At 32.9% G+C, this 20,804-nt stretch overlaps 2 protein-coding genes across 2 annotated transcripts; both read left to right on the top strand.

Annotated features, from left to right (window-relative positions):
* The first annotated feature begins 712 nt into the window (after positions 1-712).
* LOC132273257 (probable CDP-diacylglycerol--inositol 3-phosphatidyltransferase 2) lies at positions 713-2,124 on the top strand. The gene is made up of 6 exons (XM_059774253.1): positions 713-828; positions 964-1,008; positions 1,097-1,162; positions 1,658-1,772; positions 1,866-1,922; positions 2,018-2,124. The coding sequence occupies exons 1-6, from the start codon at positions 740-742 to the stop codon at positions 2,120-2,122; spliced, it is 477 nt and encodes a 158-aa protein (XP_059630236.1). The 5' UTR covers positions 713-739; the 3' UTR covers positions 2,123-2,124.
* Positions 2,125-12,224: 10,100 nt separating this feature from the next.
* LOC132273723 (uncharacterized) lies at positions 12,225-14,576 on the top strand. Its single transcript, XM_059774770.1, has 2 exons — positions 12,225-12,654; positions 14,002-14,576. Exons 1-2 carry the CDS (start codon positions 12,348-12,350, stop codon positions 14,328-14,330), a joined length of 636 nt encoding a protein of 211 aa, XP_059630753.1. The 5' UTR covers positions 12,225-12,347; the 3' UTR covers positions 14,331-14,576.
* Positions 14,577-20,804: the final 6,228 nt, after the last annotated feature.

The following is a 20,804-nucleotide window of genomic DNA, read 5'->3' as shown; positions in this document are numbered from 1 at the left end:
TGTGTGTTTATTGTTTGAGGCAATAAACCTTGCAGACCATGAGAAGTGAACTCAAACTTCAGATGTATGTAAAAGTGTTTGTAGATTTTATATACCGAATTAGTCATAATCGAACAAAGTGTCTGAAGGGACTGTGAAAGGATGTTTAGGCATGGTTTCATAGTGTTTGTCGTATAAGCAGAATAAGATAGAGGCAGGTCCCTTTTCAATTATAGGCTCTAATTTGGTGCAAGCTAAAATAGAAGTTTGTTTAATGTTCCAAAATTGGATTTATAATACTGTTGGTGTCCCTTCACCATTTAGCATACTCATCATCCTTGCCTTAATCCGCTATGAATGTGGTTGGCCAGCCATTTAGCATACTGTAGCGAGTAATTGGTGTTCCAGCTTACCAGCGGACCCTGTTTGAGAAAACCACCTCTTCTTTTTCATGGGTTTTTAATTGGTTATAAGTTTTTGCTTTGTTTTGTCTTTGGGGCATTTAAGCTTGAATTTAAACTTAAACTAAAGTACTTGTTGCTGAATCTTTGTTGAACAAAATGTCAGTTCAAGTATTAGTTGATTTCTTAGTTTTCTTCCTACTCTTGCATCCTATTGACTCTATCACATCAGTTCATTTTTGCTATCAAAGCCGTTTGACCACTTTAATTTTGCTTGTGATATTAACCAATCTCTACTTGGGTGATAGCGTTCGCTGACCTGTTGTGATTGAATGATTTTCTTTATTCCATAAACAGAAATGCTATTTGTGTTTCTTCTTCTTATGTTTATTTTATTTATTTTGTCAGTTTCGACTTTCGGAGCCGTTTTGGACATGGTGACAGATAGGTGATTTCTATGAACTTCCCCTCCCTCTATAATTTTCCTCCAGCATTTTTTACGTTCTTTCCGTTATAATTGTCCTCATGAATTCTTTAATTTTTACTGCTCTGGCCATCTTGATTGATATATTTTGTGGCTCAGGATTAGCACTACTTGCCTACTAGTAATTCTCTCCCAAGTGTATAGGTAGAATCTGCTTTAACCTCTGTTTGTAGTAATTGCACCACTATTCAACGTGCGAAATTCTGAGCTTTTCTTTATGATCTTTTCTCAGGCCTGGCTCGGTTTTCTTGTCACTTCTTGCTTTAGATATTGGCAGCCATTGGTTGCAGATGTACAGGTATCTATCAGTTTTACCTTTTTCATTTTAAGGTCCAGATCAAAACATGCTTGAATGTTATGGATCTAAGGCTCCCTTTGTTTCGACGTGAAATATTTTTCTCAGAAAATATATATATTTTTAGGTAAAATACTTTCTTTTATTTTTAATTTTCAGTGTTTGGCAAAGGTCTAGGTCGAGTCTATGTGTGTAAAATAGCTTCCCGAAAATTGATGAATAAGTTATTTTTGTTAAGTTTTAATATTTTTTTTCTTTGTAAATATTTTACGACAACCAAACACTAAAAAACACAGAAAATATTTTACGCTCAAACAAACGGAGCCATTAATGTTGAGCATTTTCATCCATTAGGATAGCCTTCAAAATAACTTTATTCTTCAACTATTTTTCCACCACTTTTTCATTACGGTTCATTCTGGTACGCAAAATTAGTCACAATTTTCGTCCGTTAGGATACATGTCTAACTTCAAGAGAATATCTCTTTTTCATCGCAGTTCATTCTTGGTAGGCAAATTTAGCCATAAAGATGTAAAAGACAGCACAAACTGGCTATTCAAGGCATACTACGGGAACAGAATGTTTATGGGTTACTGTTGTATAGCGTGTGAGGTGGTTGTCGCTTTGGAAATCCTTCCTGAGTGGGACAATTCATTCAAGTAATTGCTAATTTTTTTCCTTGAGCTGATTGTTTTGGTTCTGCAGGTTCTTTACATAATTTTGTTTCTTCTTTCAAAGGACACGACCGAAAATTTGTCTGATGTAAGTCTTCATTTCGTTAGTGGTGTTAAAATTTTTAATTGAATGTTGAGAGGATTTACCCGGGCTTTTTTTGTTTTTGTATCTTTTTCTTTTAGATTTTAGTGAATGCTGGAAAACAGAGTTCTTTACTTTCTGTCGTACTTCCCTTTCTTCTGTTTGGATGGGCAATCAAGCAAGCAGTGAACATTATACAGGTATAAATGCATTGTTCATCTAAAGGTTTTCTTTCATTCAATAACTTCATATAATTTTTGTTACAAATATTTAATATATCATTTTTTATTTCATTTTATTCTTATTCTTTACTTTTTGGGAGTGGTGTGGGAGGGAGGGGTCGTCAGCCTCTTGGTTTAAGCCGGAGTTCAATCAGTTTAATTTTCGAATTGGCCAGATATTTAGGCCATTCCGGAAGAGTATCCTCTTCGCATTGATAAGAATAATGGATCAAATACCTCGTAAATGCGAAGAAGCACATAGTTAATGTTTATTCTTACGTTGACCGCTGACCGTACTAACGGTATCAGCCCATTTAAGGGAGAAAGTAGACGATACCTAGGGGTACTTACACGTGGTACCCCGGTCAATGGACAATCATGAAAGCTCTCAATTTGCCTTGATACACGAGAAATAGGGTGCTATTCTGACTTTTTTAGAGCACTTAATAGTACGGTTAACTGGTGTCTTGGCCTGATTGTAAGTTAGGCCACTATGAAGTAGATGCCAAGGTTCGAATCTTATCTTTTAACTAAAAAAATTCTGTGTGATTTCCGTTCCTGAGTTCAAGACAAGGTGGAAATCAGAGACCTGATTATTTTTGTTATCTTTGATGTGTTGAAATCATTATGTTCAAATATTGTAAATGGAGAAATAAAAAGAATTACGAATTGGATGACTTGTTGGCTTCTCTTTTAGTCTGATTCATCCTTGAATGCACAACTCGAATAATTCATTAAGAGCAATCAATTTATTTAACTAAAAACTGCTCTGAAGCTTGTGGTCTGCTTATAGGATTTTAAATGCTCAAATTTTTTTTTTCTGTTTATGGTTACCATACATACTGTAGCACTGAGCGAAGAACGAAGGATTAAAATATTATAATTAGAACTCCAATATCGTCTGAAAATTAGTGAATGTCATGATTGAAGATTTTCTACCGGAACAGTCTCCCAAAAAATAATAATAATAATAAGATACAGCAAGCTATAGCTTCATAGCTAGTCCAAGTTTCAGCGGATTATAAACATTGAAATTTCTGAAATTTTTCTAGGGTCCACTTGATTGATGACGTGATCAAATGAAAATAGCTAATGAATTTGAAAATGGGAAGAATGGTACGGGTCTATGAGATATTAGTTGTGTTTAAAAAGAGGGTTTAGTGCAAAAAATTCTCTCTACTATCGATATAGTGCAAAATAGTCCGTGTGATATAAAATCTCCCTATAGTATCAATTCGGTGCAATTACCCTCATGTCGCATAAAAAGACATTAATACATTCTCTAATATAAATTTTTGGGTTAAGTGCAAAAAACCCCTCTGATATATAGGGTTTGTGCCGAAATAGTCTATACTTTTTAAAAATGTGCATTTCAGTCTATAAAATTTAAAAAAGATGCAAATAAGTCCCTTTGATCACTTTTTGATCAAAATGGACATAAAATAATTTTTTTTTAAAAAGACATGACATTTTATCCTCATTTGAAAAAACATATAATATATATATATACAATACTATAATTTCCTCTTAAAATAATCCATATTAGACGGTCTATGAGTGTCTGTATTGAAAAAGTAGTTTAACTGCTCTCGAGTTGAAGAAATTAGGACTCACAACATCTTTTTGGGTCCCCTGAAAACATAAAGTGAGCAAATGCATGCAATTTTGAAATTACAGTGATTGTAATTTCTAAAAATAAATAATAGTGATCATCCTTGAAATTTATCATAATTACTGTATAAACCATTTGTTGGAAAATTATCAGTTAGTTTAACTTTACAGTGGGTAAAATAAATAAATAAATAAATAAAATCCACTTTACTGTAATAATCAAGAGGAATAAAATTCTATTTTTTAATATATCTTTAATTTAGTTCAAAATTCATTAGTAATTAATTTTATACAATTTTGTCTTTACTTATTGAATATCTTAAATGTATTTATTTTAAGGTTAATGATCTTAATCGAATAATATTGAATTTGTAACTATTAGTATAAAATTTATGTGAAAAAAAAAAAAATTCAAAAAAAAGGTTAATGGTCTTAAATTAATCGGAATTTTTGAAATTTTTAGGCTCGGTCTGGTTAGATCAAAATTAGTAGTGGTTATATTCTATATTTGTTTAGCATGAATTTTTTACATTGCCTAATTTTTTAAATATTATTTTATTTATATTAGAAAGGGTATTAATGTCTTTTTATGTGAACATGGGGGTAATTGCACCAAATTGATAGTATAGGGGGGTTTTATACCACACAGGAACTGTTTTGCACTATATCGATAGTAGAGGAGATTTTTTGCACTTAACCCAAGGGCAAAATAGAATTTTTGAATTTATTTTATGTCAATTTTGACCAAAAAATGGTCAGATGGGCTTATTTGTACCCTTTTTGAATTTTATGGACTGAAATGCACATTTTCAAAAAGTATGGACTATTTTTACACAAACTCTCTATATGAGCAGTTTTTTTTGCACTTAACCCTTAAAAATAACTACGGAACATTGTTTTTTTAATTTGATATGTTGGCTAATTTGTGTGTTCTGTATCTGCATCACTACTAAATTGCTGTAATTTGGAGTTTAATTTGTGTTTTCAGATGAAGACAGCAGCAGATGCTTGTGTGCTTTATGACATGAACAAAAAGCAGAAGTCATAACGTTGTCGGTCGAGGAATTGTTAACCTAAATGGTTTCGATCTACCACATGTTGCAGCTACTTCAATTTTGACATGTACTCTCTCCATTTTTTTTTTTTTTAACATACATCCTATTGAGTTACAAAAATAAATAAGAGAGGCGAGTGAATTGTGGAACAAGGATGGCTTTTGAACATCAAATGCAACCATGCCCAGAAAGTGGTATCAACTTGCAAAGCAATTATTAAAAAATAAGTTCACAAATGTTAACAACCATTGCTCCATGCATGCACCACAAAGATCCAATGATTAATGATTAATGATTAATGATTAGTGATTAATGAATAGACTATATGAAGAGGGCAATTGTTACTTTTTTTTTTTGTTTTGTTTTAGAGTGGAGATTGTGGACGTCAGTTTTTCAAGACGCTATGGACGAGATTAAAAGAATGTAACTTGTTCAGCCTATTATTTTATTATTATTATTAGTTTTAGTCAACTCCGCTTGTGTATGTTCAAAGGGCCAGGAAATTTTGTAAGCGAAAATATTGTAAATTATAATATATATTTACAAATAATGTGTGTGTATATATATATATATATATATATATATATATAGAGAGAGAGAGAGAGAGAGAGAGAAATTCAGTAGGGAGAATTTTAACACATTTCCAATATATATATATTATAGAAAAATATAGGGCAAATTTCGTAAAATTCCCAATATTTTCATTTTTTGTTCATAAAACCCCAACTTGTTTTTAAAAACCCCTATACTTTTAAAAAGTGTTCACATTGCCCCAATATCCTTATCCAACCCGTTAATTGGGCTGTAAAATGACAAATTTGACCTTACCATTTAACATTAAATTAAAAACTAAAAATTATTTTTTAAAATTACTAAAATACCCTTCAAGTCTTCTTTTTCTTCACCCCTTCTCTCTCTCTAAAATATGACCTTACCTGTGGCGGATCCAAAACCAAACGGCGGAGCTCCTGCTCCCCATCCTCCCCTGGTCTAACGATTTGGTTCTGGACCAGAATTACGACAAAACCCGAACCAAAAGTTGAAGATCTTGCAGGCATTGGCTTCTTCACAGATGCCCAATTATCAACTTCGTTAGCCCTAGACATGCCTCTTACCTCAACACCACCACCACCAAGCTACCTGTACCGATTAGAGCGGCCGGAATCGAAGGATGGTAGAGATTTCTTCCCCGATGCCCAATTATCGACCTCATCAGCTCTCGAGGGTTGATCAAAATCCGAAACCTTAGAAGGCGGACCCCTACGATCGTCATCGAATCCACCACTGTAAGATTTCAGATTATTTCCCCAAGTATTATCACCATTTCCGTCTCGATCCCGCATACGACCCAGTCCTCCACTGGACCGGCCGTAAGAAAAGAAACCCCCGTCAATCCGGCCGGACTGCATTACCTCCGCAGACCGCTCCTTCGGCCCGGTCGAAAGCCTGAGCATCTCGTCCGGCGTCAAACCTTTGTAATCAAACGCCGGTTCTAGGCGTTGCATCGTGAACTCCTGCAAGCTTATCTTCTTCTTCTTCGGCTTGGTGCTCACCGCATCCCTCAGACTCGAAAAGCTCTTCGAATCCCCACCACCCGCCGCCGCAGAAGCAGCCGCCGCCGCCTTCTTCTTCGCTTGCTCCCTATTTAAGGGTTTTTTTGTAATTTAATAAAAATATTTTTATTTTTTAATTTAATATTAAATGGTAAGGTCAAATTTGTCATTTCACAGCTCAATTAACAGGTCGGATATGGATTTTGGGGCAATGTGAACACTTTTTAAAAGTATAAGAATTTTTAGAAACAAGTCGAGATTTTATAATAAAAAAATAAAAATATTGAAGGTTTTATGAAATTTGTCCAAAAATATATAAAAAAAATAAGTTAGGAAGAAAATCCAGAGGGGCAATAGTTACTTTTGGTGGTTAACATGACATTTAAAACGGCTTGTCAAGTCATGATACTTAGCTGAACTGACTACTTTTATTATTTATTTATTTATTGGACTCTTTAGTCTCTTACATAGCCCAGCTCTTCCATCATGTAGTGCTCAAAGAAAATTTTTGTTTTTGGGAAAAAGGGACCCGCCCTTTGGTCCGCCAACAATGGCTAGTGATCGTGTGAGTTTTGTTTTTGGAAAAAAGGGACCCGCCCTTTGGTCCGCCAACAATGACTAGTGATCGTGTGTGGCAAGCCATGTGGCGAGCCCCACGCAGGGAGCCCTGGTGAGCTATTGGGCTGTCATATCGAACGTTCCAAGTTTGATAAAGGAAAAGTGTTGCGATAAATAGTTTGACCGCCGATGTAAAATTGTTATCATGTTCATTATAAACATGAATACAATATAAATAGTTAGAAAAATACATTCATTTTTGTTGTTGATGATCGACATTGAATAGTTGATGTTTATTGTTTGTATAAATATGATTTTTCCACTTCTAGATTTATATTCTAGAAAAGTGGTTGTTGCTTTTTGAAAATGCATTCATTTTCCTGCTAAGTATTAGTCTGTCTGGTTGAAAAATGTTACAAAAGTGTGTACACACACCAATGCAAAAGAGTCACAGCTCTTGCTTTCTTATCATCAGGGCCCAAAAAGCTCTGATTCATGAGATATAAAGTGGTAAAGAGGTGATTGAAATTTGCTGGAATTGTTAGTTGGGGGAGGGAAAAAAGGGTCTGAGTTTTGAGGAGACTAGACACAATAATAAGGGTGGGTTTGAGTAGACCCACAACCAACTTTGGCCCATGATGTGAACTTGACCATAAGCCAACCAAAATGGAAACACCTATTCCCTTTCCCCCCATGTGACCACAAACAGTAGTTCCTTCCTTTGTTTACTTCACTTTTATACCTTTTTGGATCTTATATTATTTTTACGGGACACACTTCACGAGAAATTATTAATTAGTTCCGGGACCAATGTTAACATAAAGTCGATACACTTACTTATGTGTTAGCACATGAGCAAGTGTTTTGACTTTATGTCAACATTAAACTATTGTTCTGTTTATAGTGTGCTGAGACATAAGTAAGTGTATCGACTTTATATCAACATCAATTTATTTTTACTTATGTGTCAGCATGCGATTGGCGTACCTAACAATTTCTCCACTCTTCATTACACTAGCATCTAAATCTTTTTTTTTTTTTTTTTTTCCACTTGATGAGATTACTCTCTCCCTTGTGTATGTGCCAGAGTGCATGTTGGGGACAAACTTATGTGGTGCACGAGTGTAAACTATATATATATATATATATAAAAGGAAAAGGGTAGAGAAAGAAAAGTCGTTATTCCTTTTAATTCCAATCTTGTCATGAAAACCCTTGTCGTTGTGCTTTAAGTTTGAGTGCATTTTGGAGAAAGTTAAGCATATCATGGTCCTTAATAAGTGATACTTAGTGACGAGGGTTAGTTCTGTACACGAAACTCTCATTATATCACATGTATGTCTTATTTTCGCGTACAAGAAGACTGTTCTATTTAGAATCCATGACCTGTAAGTTACAAAAAAACAAATTTATTGTTGTGCCAAGTTCCACCCTCGAAAATAGTAGTATTTACACTAAAATTTGCATGGGAACAAAATAGGGCTGGGGTTGAGGGTAAACAAATTTCCCTCTCGTCCCCCAAAAGAAGTAGAAGTGGTGTCAATAGGTACTGAAAGTGCTATGACATTTGAATAGGGGCAGTTTGGTTATTTCATATCAACAATGATTTGTAGTAAATGTTTTACTTACCTGAGTTTTTATATAATTAATTATATAAAAACTCAGGTCCTCAGAGCATATTTAGGCACTTTCCCATCCAACGTTTGGTATAAGCAGTTGTTAATGGAAATCAGTAAACGAATCAAAGGGACCACTTTGGTGCCTATTCTATAGTCAACTAATGAAATTAGTCCTATTCCCAATCATTTTTATAATCAATCAAACAATGAATCAAAACAACTGCTTTTGAATCCACTCAATAATTCACCAGTGAAATTGAATGTAGAGAATGTTTACATATAAAATAAAAGTTATAAGATTAAAACTATTTAATAATGTAAGTAACAATCTTAAGAGTATTGGGATTTGGGACTCCTGCCTCCTTCTCACAAAAATAAAAAATAAAAACAATAACTTTAAATTATTGAGTAGTATTGTATATTCCTAATATATATCCTATTTATTTTTTATCTTGATCCGACGTGAGATGAGCACTCTAACACTCTGCCCACTCCGAATTCATAATGTCTTTGTTATAGTTGAATCGTCCTACCTGCGTGACACATGACTTAGACCACTTTTCTAACATGCGCTTAGTGTGACATCGGATTAAGAATTAGGTCCGACTCTAATACTCACCTAACAAATTGAACGTTTGCCTTTGATTCAAAAACTAAAGTGTTACGTACCCCTCCACAAATACCCCTTTCATTTGTTCTCCGGATTTCAAGTGGACGAACCTCTACCACTATTCTCCTCCACTGTCAAAACATTTTATTAGAAGCAATATTTAATAACTAAATAAATAACACTCCCTCCCTCCCTCCAGGAAAGGAGGGGCAAAAATCATGTCAAGACTCGGGCCAAGTCAATTCAAAGTCAAGTGATATATAATTTTGAACAAAAATAGGAAAAGACGGACACTTTTATTATTATTTAAAATTTCAGTCCTGTAAAATAAATTATTATAATAGGGACAACATATGTATTCCAAAATTCTAAAATTTGTATTCAAATGTTGTTATTGACCGTTGCCGGATGGGGCATATTGGGCATAGAGCAGGTCAATATGATTTTTTTTAATCCAAAATCATATTCAGTAATCATTAAACCATAAATTATGAAACATCAAAACAATATGGTTTTCTATATAAGTAGAATTAATACTAAATATGTTGGGCTTTTTTCGTATTCTGGTTGATTCCATATGGTATCCAGTCAAAATTGTTGAAATCTTTGTTTGGTTCTTAATTAAATATATCTTTTAAGATTATATGTTAGTACGAATTCAATTATTTAAAATAAAAATCAAATCTAGTAACAATTTTGAATATATTTTCATATAAATCCAATATATATATATATATATATTACATTTTCAAAATATCTTTGACTAGACTCCCTATTTTAGGTTTAATTGAACCCAAGTATATATGCGCCAAAACAGTAAGGACTAAGGAGATGCCTTAAGAGCATTTCCAGTATTTTATTAAAATATTATTTTGTGTAAAATATACATTAACACATATAATGTATACATTTTTTTTTTATATCTACAGTAGTCTGTTAAGATACACAAATATGTAATATTTTTGTGTATTTTATATAATTTTTTTACACAGTCATATCAGCATATTTTCTTTATCCTCCTCATTTTTCATCCCATTAACGAATCAACCCTATATTAAGTAAGTTTGTATAAGTTATGAGGGGACACAAGATATAAAATAATAGGTGAAGCTAAAGATGAATAGTTTAATTTGTATAAATCTACTATAATACATCAGATTTACAATAAAAAAATATATATATACACAATTGCCGGAGATGCTATATTGGTCAGATAGAATTTGTATAACAATATTTGATTATTTATTTTTTATATGAAATTAGCAACTTGAACTTGTTTTAATGTGTTTTGCTTTTTACTGTGATATTCTCATGTTTGGAATGTCCTGTCAATGAGAATCCTATTCCTCTAGAAATGGGATCCCCACAATTCCTATTTTGCCCCTACCATGGCAATCACTTTCCCTCTATGTAGGAAACAAAGTAAAATTCGACAAAATTTTAGATAATTTTGTGTGTGTGTGTATATATTTGGGGGTTCTTGATTCTTATTGTACTTTGAATGCAAGTTTATGGATCAAACATTGCACATATCTGATTCACCTGATATAAGATTTGGTATGTAGGCATACGATTATGATAAGATTGTATAATTTAATAGTTGGAAATGGCATAAAAAAAGGAATTTAATAGTAAATTGATGAGGTGTAAGAATGCTGCTTTGAAAATTCTAGAGAAAGTTGGCGCGACTATTTTCAGTGCTCGGGTGGTGGCGTTACACGACATAAATATAAAAACAAGTCGAACACACCCAAAAACAGATGAGCGGGTAAGTTTGGATGACAAAATTTGACTCGAACTTAGACTCAACATATTAATAAATATAGTTTGGACTTAATTATATTAATGTTAAAATCATGTAAATCTGATTAATCAGATTATTAATCTATAGTTATGTTTGAGTTTGAAGACATCACTTGTTAAATTCGATTTGATTAGTCTGCGACCTATCTCAGTTTGTATAATAAATAATATATTTAAATAAGTATGAAACTCTAATGAAACCTTGATTAATTGTATGATTTATTGAGATAAAAATGAAAAATATAGTCATTTGAACCATTGAGACAATTGAGACATTTGAGACCAAAAATATTACTTCAATAGACATTTAAGAGAAGTGAGTCTATGGTGAAAAATATAGTCATTTGCTTTCGTCCTGAAATTACCAAAAAAAATCATTATTGTCCCCCATCTAATTTTTTTGGGTCCGTCGGTGCCTTTATTCACAAGAGCATACAAGTGCACATACATTTTGTTTTCCTATTCCAACAACCACTATCCTTGCAATAGTTGATATTATCTCTATGCATATGAAAACGAATTGACCTACCTCATTTTTATCTTTTTACTAACAAAGAATTTTTATTAAATTTTATTAATTATAATATAAAAAAAAGTCTATAATTTTTTGTATCACTAATAAGTATATGTGTGTGTGTGTATATATATATTTTGTAGGGTCATTGACTCATTGACCTTCCCTCTAGTGAAATAAAAATAAAACCATCTCCATTACACTTTCATAAGTTACACTACCCTTCTTATGATTTACTTATAATTTAGTAGCAGATTTTGTCCAACATCAATTTTTGCTTAGGTCAGTAAACATATATTTTTTAAATACCAACTTTGCCCCTGAAAAAATTGTTAAGGGGGAGGTTAGTGAGGGTAAACTAGTAAACTAGTCACTTTCCGTTGGGTGAAGTGAGGAGTAGTTTCCTATAGTGAATCCGTCAACAGTGAAACATTCAACCCAAATATGGTTTTGGTTGACCAAACAAGAGAATGTGGTTGGAGTCGTATGACTAAAGCAAAACTAGAGTTAGGTCCAAATATTAAGACATTTGAACCATAGACTCACTCATTCAGAAAGCAGTCAGACTCATGCTAGATGGACATGGTCCAACTAGCACAAATGCCCATTAAGTGGTATAAAAATAAATAAATAAATAACACACGTGGCAAGTCACGCTTATGCCAAACTATCCTTCATAAGTTCATAGCAGATATATATATACACACAAACATATATATATATATATATATATATATATAAGCACTTACCAAAAATAAATGTTTATATATATATAGACACCCCAAAACATTTGCATCACCCTTTATGTTCATTTCTCTCTCTCTCAAAACTCGAAGGCTCAAGCTCAAGCCTCTGTCACTCTCTCTCTTGTAGCTATATATATATATATGAACATGAATGATTATGGAGATGATAGGCCGTGTTGTTATTTTCATCCCAAGGAGGTGATTGTAGGGGTGTGTCCCTTGTGCTTGAGGGAGAGGCTTCTCATCTTGGCATCAAAAGAAGGGCACCAGTCCCAAACTAAGGGCGCCTACGGGAGTCACAGTGCCCTACACAGCAGGAAGCCCCACATCACCCTCCCCAAGATCTTTGCTCTGGGTTCCCTTCTCAACCGCCTTGAGCTCCGCCACAAGAAATTTGATGATTCCGATGATCACCATGTTGATTATACTACATCCACCAGTCATGAAGGTAGATTTTCTTGTCTTCTGATGAATTTGGTTTCTTTTTTAATTTTATTTTTTGTGGGTGTTTTCTTGAGCTTCCATCAAAAGTATAGAAATATGTTGATTGATTGAAAAAGAAACATCTTTGGGTCTTTGTGTGTGAATGTGTGCATACACACACACATATATGTGACTATGTACGTGTGTATAGACAATTATATGGTGTACTGTCTCACTCGCGTTATTATTATTATTCAATAATATTGATATGGTAAAGTAATATATGCACAAGAAAAAGTGTTAGCATATAGATTCTAGTTGTTTCATTAGTGCAATATACACGCACACATACACAAAGACAAAAGAAGATGAAACTGATCAAGAATTGAACAGAAAATTAATAATCATAATCTGAAGAAAATTGAGGGATATGGGTGGTGAGAAAAATTGGTAAGTATATATGCAGAAAACTATTCTTTTATTTATTCATTTATTACTATTATTATTAGTATTATATATATATATATATATATATATATATATATTCTTGAAAAAGATTTATAGAGAAATTAGTTGGATATAACACAATTCAAGTACAATCTCTCTTCCATATGTGTGTGTTTGTGTGCGCGCTAAGATGACAAAATACAAGTATATATGGTCATTCTAGGACTATTCACTATAGTAATAATTCACGAATTTAACTAGTATGCAAAGAATAATTCTCGAAAAGGATTGAGAAATTATATTACTTTATATCAATATGACATACAATATAAATTAATGTAATATTTGGCTGAATAAAAATAACCATGTATGGATTCTAAGATCATTCATTGACAATGTGAATGATTGGGTAATTATTCACTAAAAATGAGAAATTATTCATTTCAAAAAATAAATTGTTCACAAAGAATTCTTAATTAAATACTTCAGGAAAATCATGAGTCATGACATGATCTGTACATGAAATGAGTGCATTGAATGAGTCAAATATTCATCAAATTGAGATACCTAGTGCATTGGCAAATCTCAAAGGGACCCTAAGGGTCCATGGTTTGTATCCATTGAGATGTCCTCTTCTCACTAGTCACTAAGCCATTGTCTTATTGTTTGTCTATATTTTTACCATATAATGTTATATGCTAATCAACGTCATGTATATGTGACCCTCCTCACCAAACTTTGTAATAGCTAATAGTCTTCGTGCACTGAGCTAGCCTTTATATATATATATATATATAGGTAACGATAAGGATTGTCCCATTGTTATTAAATATATATTACCATATAACAATAATGTGTGTAACCTCTTTCATGTACTGTTTTTGGCATTTTATAATCAAACTCTAGGTTTTGGCTTTTTTTTCAGATTCATTCATATCAATCAAGTTTGAAGAAAATGGTGTTGCCTCGTGGGAAAAGAACACAGTTTCTAAGGTCTCTCTAGAGCACTGCAATAATATGTCCTGGAATCACAGCCTAAGCAAGGAGAGCAAGGAGGCCAAGAGTGTCGTAGAACATGCCAAACCGCGGGCGTCGCTGAGGTGGCGAAAGCGGATTGGGCAACTGTTCCAGCTCATCAGATTGAAGAGGAGCAGTAAAGGGAATGCGTGCCACGTGGGCAGCAAGCTGGAGGGAGTGAAGGTGAGAAATGGATGGATAAGGTTTCTGACCACAAGGAGGAGGACCAAGGAATAAAGGGTTGTACAGAAAGAGACACACTGCTTTTCCACCACCTCCACCACCACCACCACCACCAATTTGACTACTGTAGGGGCTCAGTGTGAATGTAAAAAGTCATATATATCATTGAGATGGTAAAGAGTATTATTACCTTTATCACAACCAAAAATGTGCTTTTGCTTGTATTCTTGTGTCCTTGATTGGAATAATTTCTTAATTGTAAAGGAAGGGGCTGTGAAAAAAAAGCCCAAAGTTGTTTCATCTCTCTCTCTCTCTCTCTTTTCTTGGATGTACATATGTGTACATATACATCGCTCTAAACAATGACAAACCTCCCATGTTAGGTACTTATTTAATTGAAGCATGACACAAGCTGGATTTAGGTGCTCCCATTAGGAAACACACATTAAGGGCACAAGGGCCCATGAATATTGTGCTGGTACTTGTCTTCTAGCTGTCTTTGGGAGAATATCTTTTTCCTTGATCATTCCCTCCTAAAATTCAATTAATTCGTGACAATAATTTTTTATTTTTTATTTTAACGAAGAATTAATTCATCCATCAGTTACTTTGAACTAAATAAGCACTAGTTACTTTCAACTCTTAGATAGTTTTCAAATTTTAGATGCATGCAATCGTCTGAAATTATGTGCTTTAATTAAATAATTTAAATCCACATCGTACTTTCGGCGATACTTGAATAACTTAAGAAAAGTACTATCAAAGACCTTATTAGTCGAATTGCTCTGTGATAAGATATTTCTCTTTAGTTTTGGATAAATTCCACTTACCTTCCCCGACAGTGACATTTTTACCAATTTGCCCATAAAATATTTGCTGGAAGCCCAAGAAAACACCCACAAAATTAATTACTTAAAATATTTGATCCAACCAAATATTTTATGGGCTTAGTAATTTATGGGCTTAAATAATCAGATGATCTCTCTCTTTATTTTTAGATAAATTCCACTTACCTCCCTTTTTAAGTGAAGTTTTTACCAATTTGCCCATAAAATGTTTGTTGTTATTTCAGGTATTAGAAGGGCAAAATGGTCAGGTAGGGGGAATATGTTACACAAATTAGAACCTCAAGAGAAGAGGTGGTCTATATGGTATATTTACAAACCTTAGAAGAGGTAAGCATAATTTACCATTTATTTTTGCTTTAGGGGGCTAATGTTAAAAGTAGGTCTATAGAATTTGATTTTTGTTTTTTTCCCTTCTAAGACTTACACTTGAAGAAAAAGATCGAAGGCTTGCTGGGTAGGGATGGCAAAAAAATCCCCACCCCGACGGCGCCCGCCTCATTTGGTGCAGTTTTGAAGAATCGATTATGTAAATGGGGATGAGATTGAGGGTTACTTTGAAAAACCGTAAGAATTTTGATTGGGTCAGTTATGAGGTGAAAAAATAGAAATAAAGAATGAGATTTTCGCCCCAAACCACTTCATTGTTACCCTATTGGTGAGTGCTTGTTGGTGTTCACATGTGAATGGTCAAAGGGTGTTTGTTTTGTTAGACGTTGTCATTTACATTGTAACAAAGAAGGTTGTGGGGCAATTTGTCCCCAATTCGTGACAACTCTAATCAAGAAGGGACCATTACATAAAAGGACCACCATAGATGTTGAAAAAAGCTCTAATGGGTTGGAAGAAAATGACAAGACATAAATTACATCCAACTCTGACAATCACATACAACAAATATCAATACAAAGATGTGAAGCTGAATTTAGTTTTAGCATAATTCTCTCTGCGATTCATATGAAAATATGACTGGATGATTAATACATCTCCCTTCATGAAAATGACATGGAGATTGCAACAAAAACATGTTAGAGAGAAACAAACAATTCCGTTATTTGGTTTGGTTTAAAAGGCAAATTTGAACAAAAATTTTATTTTTCTTCCTGATTAGGTCAGTACTCACAGGCATTTCACTTCTGAAAGGTTATACCATTGAGCTAGTAAACAAAATCTATCTTGATAATTTCAATGAATCACTTGAAATAACGTGTTTTGAATCCACTGATTCGATTCACCAAAAACACATTTAATGATTAAAGGACTTTTCCATTTATACTTCGAATTTGGTGTAATGTTTCTTTATTGAAAGACTTTTTGATATTAGGAAACTCATCCAAACGCAACCTACAACTTTGAACCGACAGTTTCAGTTTTAGGATTGAGAAAGACAGGATTTTTATATTTTTATAAGTATAAACGTTAGGCACATAACAAACAACTAATCAAACAAAACACACACACATGATACCAATTTCGTGATCAATTATTTTTTAGAACTCAAAGGAAGACATGCCAAAGATAATTCCAACTATCATCTTTATGTTTGCTTGTTTCTCAGAGCAGACCGAGGATTAGTTTTTTTTTTGTTGTGTTTTTATGTGGAGTTAATTAAGTTTGCAAAAAAAAAAAAACAAAAACCACACCAACTATTTAGAAACATAGGCATGTTAGCAGCAGCCGACTCTAAGAATTACACGAGAGGGGTGGCCTTGAACAACAAATATCATTAAAATTTGAGTTGAGACATTTTAAAGATTTTTTCAAATAAATAAAGATATTTTTAAAAATTATAAATAATTTTATAAAAAAAAAAATTTCAGCAGACCGCCCCCACAGACCACTTAATGAGCCCATACCTAATGTTAAATAAAGTCTATGTTAACATATTTAAGTGGTTTTTTAAATTGGTGCATTCATGTTCTTGTTTACGCAGAGAATATTTTGGGTAGACCATTCATATATATATATATATATATATATATATGAAAATATATAAAAGTGTGAGTCACTAACACCAGAGTCCATTACATGAACCTTTTTTTAATCTAAGAAGCATCCACCTGTCTCTTTGAGCTTATGAATAAAAAGCTAGATTTTATAAAATATTCAAGAAATTTTTTTTTGACGGAGGGAGTAATTTTTTTTTTCTTTTCGAATCTATTATATGAACCTTTTAAATCTAAGAAGCATAGATCTTGTATCTCCGTGAGCTTTTGAATAAGAAGTTAGATCTCCAAAACATTAAAAAAAATTTTGGAACGAAGAGAGTAATTTTCTTTTCGATAATCAGGATGTTTCAGATAAATCTCAGACTATGTCTAAGGTTCGAACATAAAATTTAATGCTTCATGAGACACTAAGTTCGAAATTTCAACATTAGAATCAATCAATTGAGATTCATTATTTGTTGTATACCACTCAATTTATTTGTATTTGTAGTTTCTTTCTCTTTGCTTTATACTTTACCTAACTACTTTCTCTGTTCCAAAAAATATGTCATATTTAAGAAACTGTGATTCACTATTCTATCTGTTCTAAATAGATGTCCTGAAAAACAGTGAATACAATAAGATTATTATTATTATTATTATTATTTTTTGAAACAGAGGTAGTATTTTAGAATGTGTATATATGTTTGTGCAAGAGAGAGAAAAAGATAGCGGGATGGGTGGGGACCCCACAACCCTCCCCATCGACACTAATAAACGAGAAAACATGCTTAGAACCATAAAAGCAGCATTTTAACCAAAAAAAAAAAAAAAAAAAAAGCAGCAGCTCCGTTGTAGAGAGAGAAAGGCATCATCCCCTTTTGCAAACTGAAGTCAAACAACTTTTATGAGGCACATTGTTTTTATCAGGGGCCTAAAGGAACACGTACCAAAGCCTAATCCTATCCACACTTCCAAAGTATTGATTATATAATACCAACTTGGACTTTAGACACCTTTGGTAGGCCTCTGTTCCAATAAACCTTTTCCTCCTTTTTCTTGCCCACTTTTCTCTTCATTTCATTCATGCCATACAACAGTCCACATGACATGATTCTTTGCTAGTTACCTTTTAAGGCTGGATGTTGGTATCATTTCTGTTTGGTTTATTTATTTTTTAAAAGGATAATTTTTATTTTTTATTTTTTAATGATAAACAAAACTGTGAATATAAATTTGTACATAGAGATCAAAGTTTTTATATTAATCTCATATTTGGACTGAAATTAAATTCTCATGTTGGGATTTATATGTCTTGGCATAGTGAATTTCTATTTGGATTGAAGTGACATATGTTTCTAACATATCTGAAATATTTATACTTTATACAATTGGTGAATGTATTATATTTCGATTCATTATAGGATTGATAGTGTCCACTTGATTACAAGAGATATTTATATGTATGTGATGACCATCAATACATGAACATAAATAGTAATCATAAAGAGTTCAGAATCAGTAATTATGGATGGACTCATTATTAACTAAGACTTGAACTGGATCCGCGTTAGGTTGAGATATATTACAAGAGCTGTCGTATGCAATTGCTCCCTATCATATTATTTTTGTCAAACAAATGTTTTATTGTGATCAAGACGAAAATAATCAAAGGTATCAAAATAAATATATTAATTTAGTAGTCAGATTGATGACTTTATTTATCCGATGACTAATTATGCATAGAGCGGTCAAAATACAACATTGACTTAGAAGTTATTTATTATTTAATTGGAGTTCAATTAATTTCTTTTAAATGGAGTATAAATTGATTTATGAATTAATTAAATTGAGTCTATAGTATAATGGACCGGACCAATTATTAATTCATTATAACCAAGAAAATAATAAACCCAAAAAATTCTCACTTATAACACAACTTGATATTGGAGACCCATTAGATTTGAGATATCACGTGAGTTTTAGAGATTGAGAAAAATATATTGTCTTCAATTATTATTTTTATTTTGTCTATATATACATGGGGTCCATGTATATTTTAGGTTACGCCTTTGTGTATTAATTTTAGAAGACAAGAAAAGATTTTTCTCTTTATAAGATTTTAGGGTTAGTGTTAGTGTTCTCGTCTCATGGAAGCTCCCACAAGTTAAGCTCTCCAAGGTCATTCATAGAGATTTATGGGTGATTCCTAAAGGCAAGATCATTAGCAACAAGATGAAGATCCAAGGAAAAAGACATCTAACAGAGGGATATACAATAAGTGAGAACATTTACTTTAGAGGAGAGATTTATGCCATGTTTGGTATGAATGAATTGAATCAAATGAAGCAAGAATGGAATATTTTTGTTTTCATTCTTTAGTTTGGTAACTATTTTTAAAGTTGGAATAATGAATCCTGACCATTCTCCGAAAATAGTGATTTCCACTAATTCATTCAATTTTTCAACTAAAGGAATGGTCACTTTTAAAAAATAAATAAATTAAATAAAAAAAAAAACATTTGATGAAACGTCAAAACGTGGCTATGTTTTTCTCTCCTCGCTTTATCGAAGAACTTGCCACTGATTTTTAATTGGCGAGATTACGGTGCCATCACCAGTGTGAAAGATTAGGTTTCCTCCGAACACGTCGATTTTGGATTGATTTAGGAGAGAGAAGCTCTCAACCCACCAAATGATTTAGGATTCTGGATTTCGGATTGACCAGGATTCCTTTGTACACGTTAATTTCGGGTTGATTTATGATTGATTTAGAAGAGAAGCTCTCGACCCACCAGACCTTTCTCTTCACCAGATGATACATTGATTTTGAACTCTAGGGCTTGTGCAATTTTGTGAAGGAATTTGGATTGATTTGTGTGGCTTTGTGGACCGCGAGTCTGCGACGGAAGTTGTTGCTCCTCTATTTGTTCTTCTCTTTTGTTCGGCGAAGTATTCCTGGCGAGAGTTGTGGTTGTGGTGGTGATGACCATCTACATATAAAATAAATTCAAAAACCCTATTTTGCCTTTGGGTTAAGTGCAAAATATGTGTGTGTGAATATAGGTTTTACATATATGTATATATATATATATGTGTATGTGAAAAATAGGATGTTTGATTGTGGTTGTGGGATGGAGGTTCGGCGGTGGGAGAGATTTGACAGGCATTTTTAGAGAGAAATATAAGGCAAGAGGAGGCTATCTGTATTTTCAAAGAATTTGTTTGCAATTTTTTATAAATTTGAATTAATTAATTAATTAATTAATTATATATAACCTTGTGGATACATTGTGTTTGGACTCAGGCCATCAGTCCACTAATCCAGCCCATTCTTCATGGACTTGCCAGTCACTGGCTGAAGCCATTCCATTGTCTATAAATATTGAAAATAAAAAGTAAATTGAAATTAGATTGGATATCAACCAGAATCCTTAATAAACCTTTTTTAATAGGATAAATTTCACTTCCCTAAGGTTTATCAATATCTCACATTAATCCCTCTTTATTTTATAATTTCACTTACTTTCACAAACATAATCTGCGAATGTTAGTAGTAGAAAATTGATAGAATGTCAGTTTTGTCATTATAATATCTAAAATGATCAAAGACAAATATTTCATGGACAAAACAATAAGATTGCATTGTTAACAAGTTGGACAGTCGCCAGTCGCCACTCACACAGACAAATTTGAGGGAATGTACGTTAGTGGGATTTAACCTTTTTAATATTTTAGAATTATGATTTGTGATA

Source organism: Cornus florida, unplaced genomic scaffold (assembly GCF_030987335.1).
Source record: "Cornus florida cultivar Cherokee Brave unplaced genomic scaffold, ASM3098733v1 CherokeeBrave_3.0.0_Hap2_Chr09, whole genome shotgun sequence".
Classification (NCBI taxonomy): Eukaryota; Viridiplantae; Streptophyta; class Magnoliopsida; order Cornales; family Cornaceae; genus Cornus; species Cornus florida.
Note: the sequence above shows the minus strand (reverse complement) of the source record. Positions and strands in the feature narration are given on the sequence as shown.

Excerpts from the sequence above, each read along its gene's own strand:
- LOC132273257 (XM_059774253.1), top strand. The coding sequence starts at position 740 with ATGCTATTTGTGTTTCTTCTTCTTATGTTTATTTTATTTATTTTGTCA. Across the intron at positions 1,163-1,657 it reads CATTGGTTGCAGATGTACAG|TTCATTCTTGGTAGGCAAAT; the intron begins GTATCTATCAGT and ends TTTTCATCGCAG. Across the intron at positions 1,923-2,017 it reads CGACCGAAAATTTGTCTGAT|ATTTTAGTGAATGCTGGAAA; the intron begins GTAAGTCTTCAT and ends TTTTTCTTTTAG.
- LOC132273723 (XM_059774770.1), top strand. The coding sequence starts at position 12,348 with ATGAACATGAATGATTATGGAGATGATAGGCCGTGTTGTTATTTTCAT. Across the intron at positions 12,655-14,001 it reads TACATCCACCAGTCATGAAG|ATTCATTCATATCAATCAAG; the intron begins GTAGATTTTCTT and ends CTTTTTTTTCAG.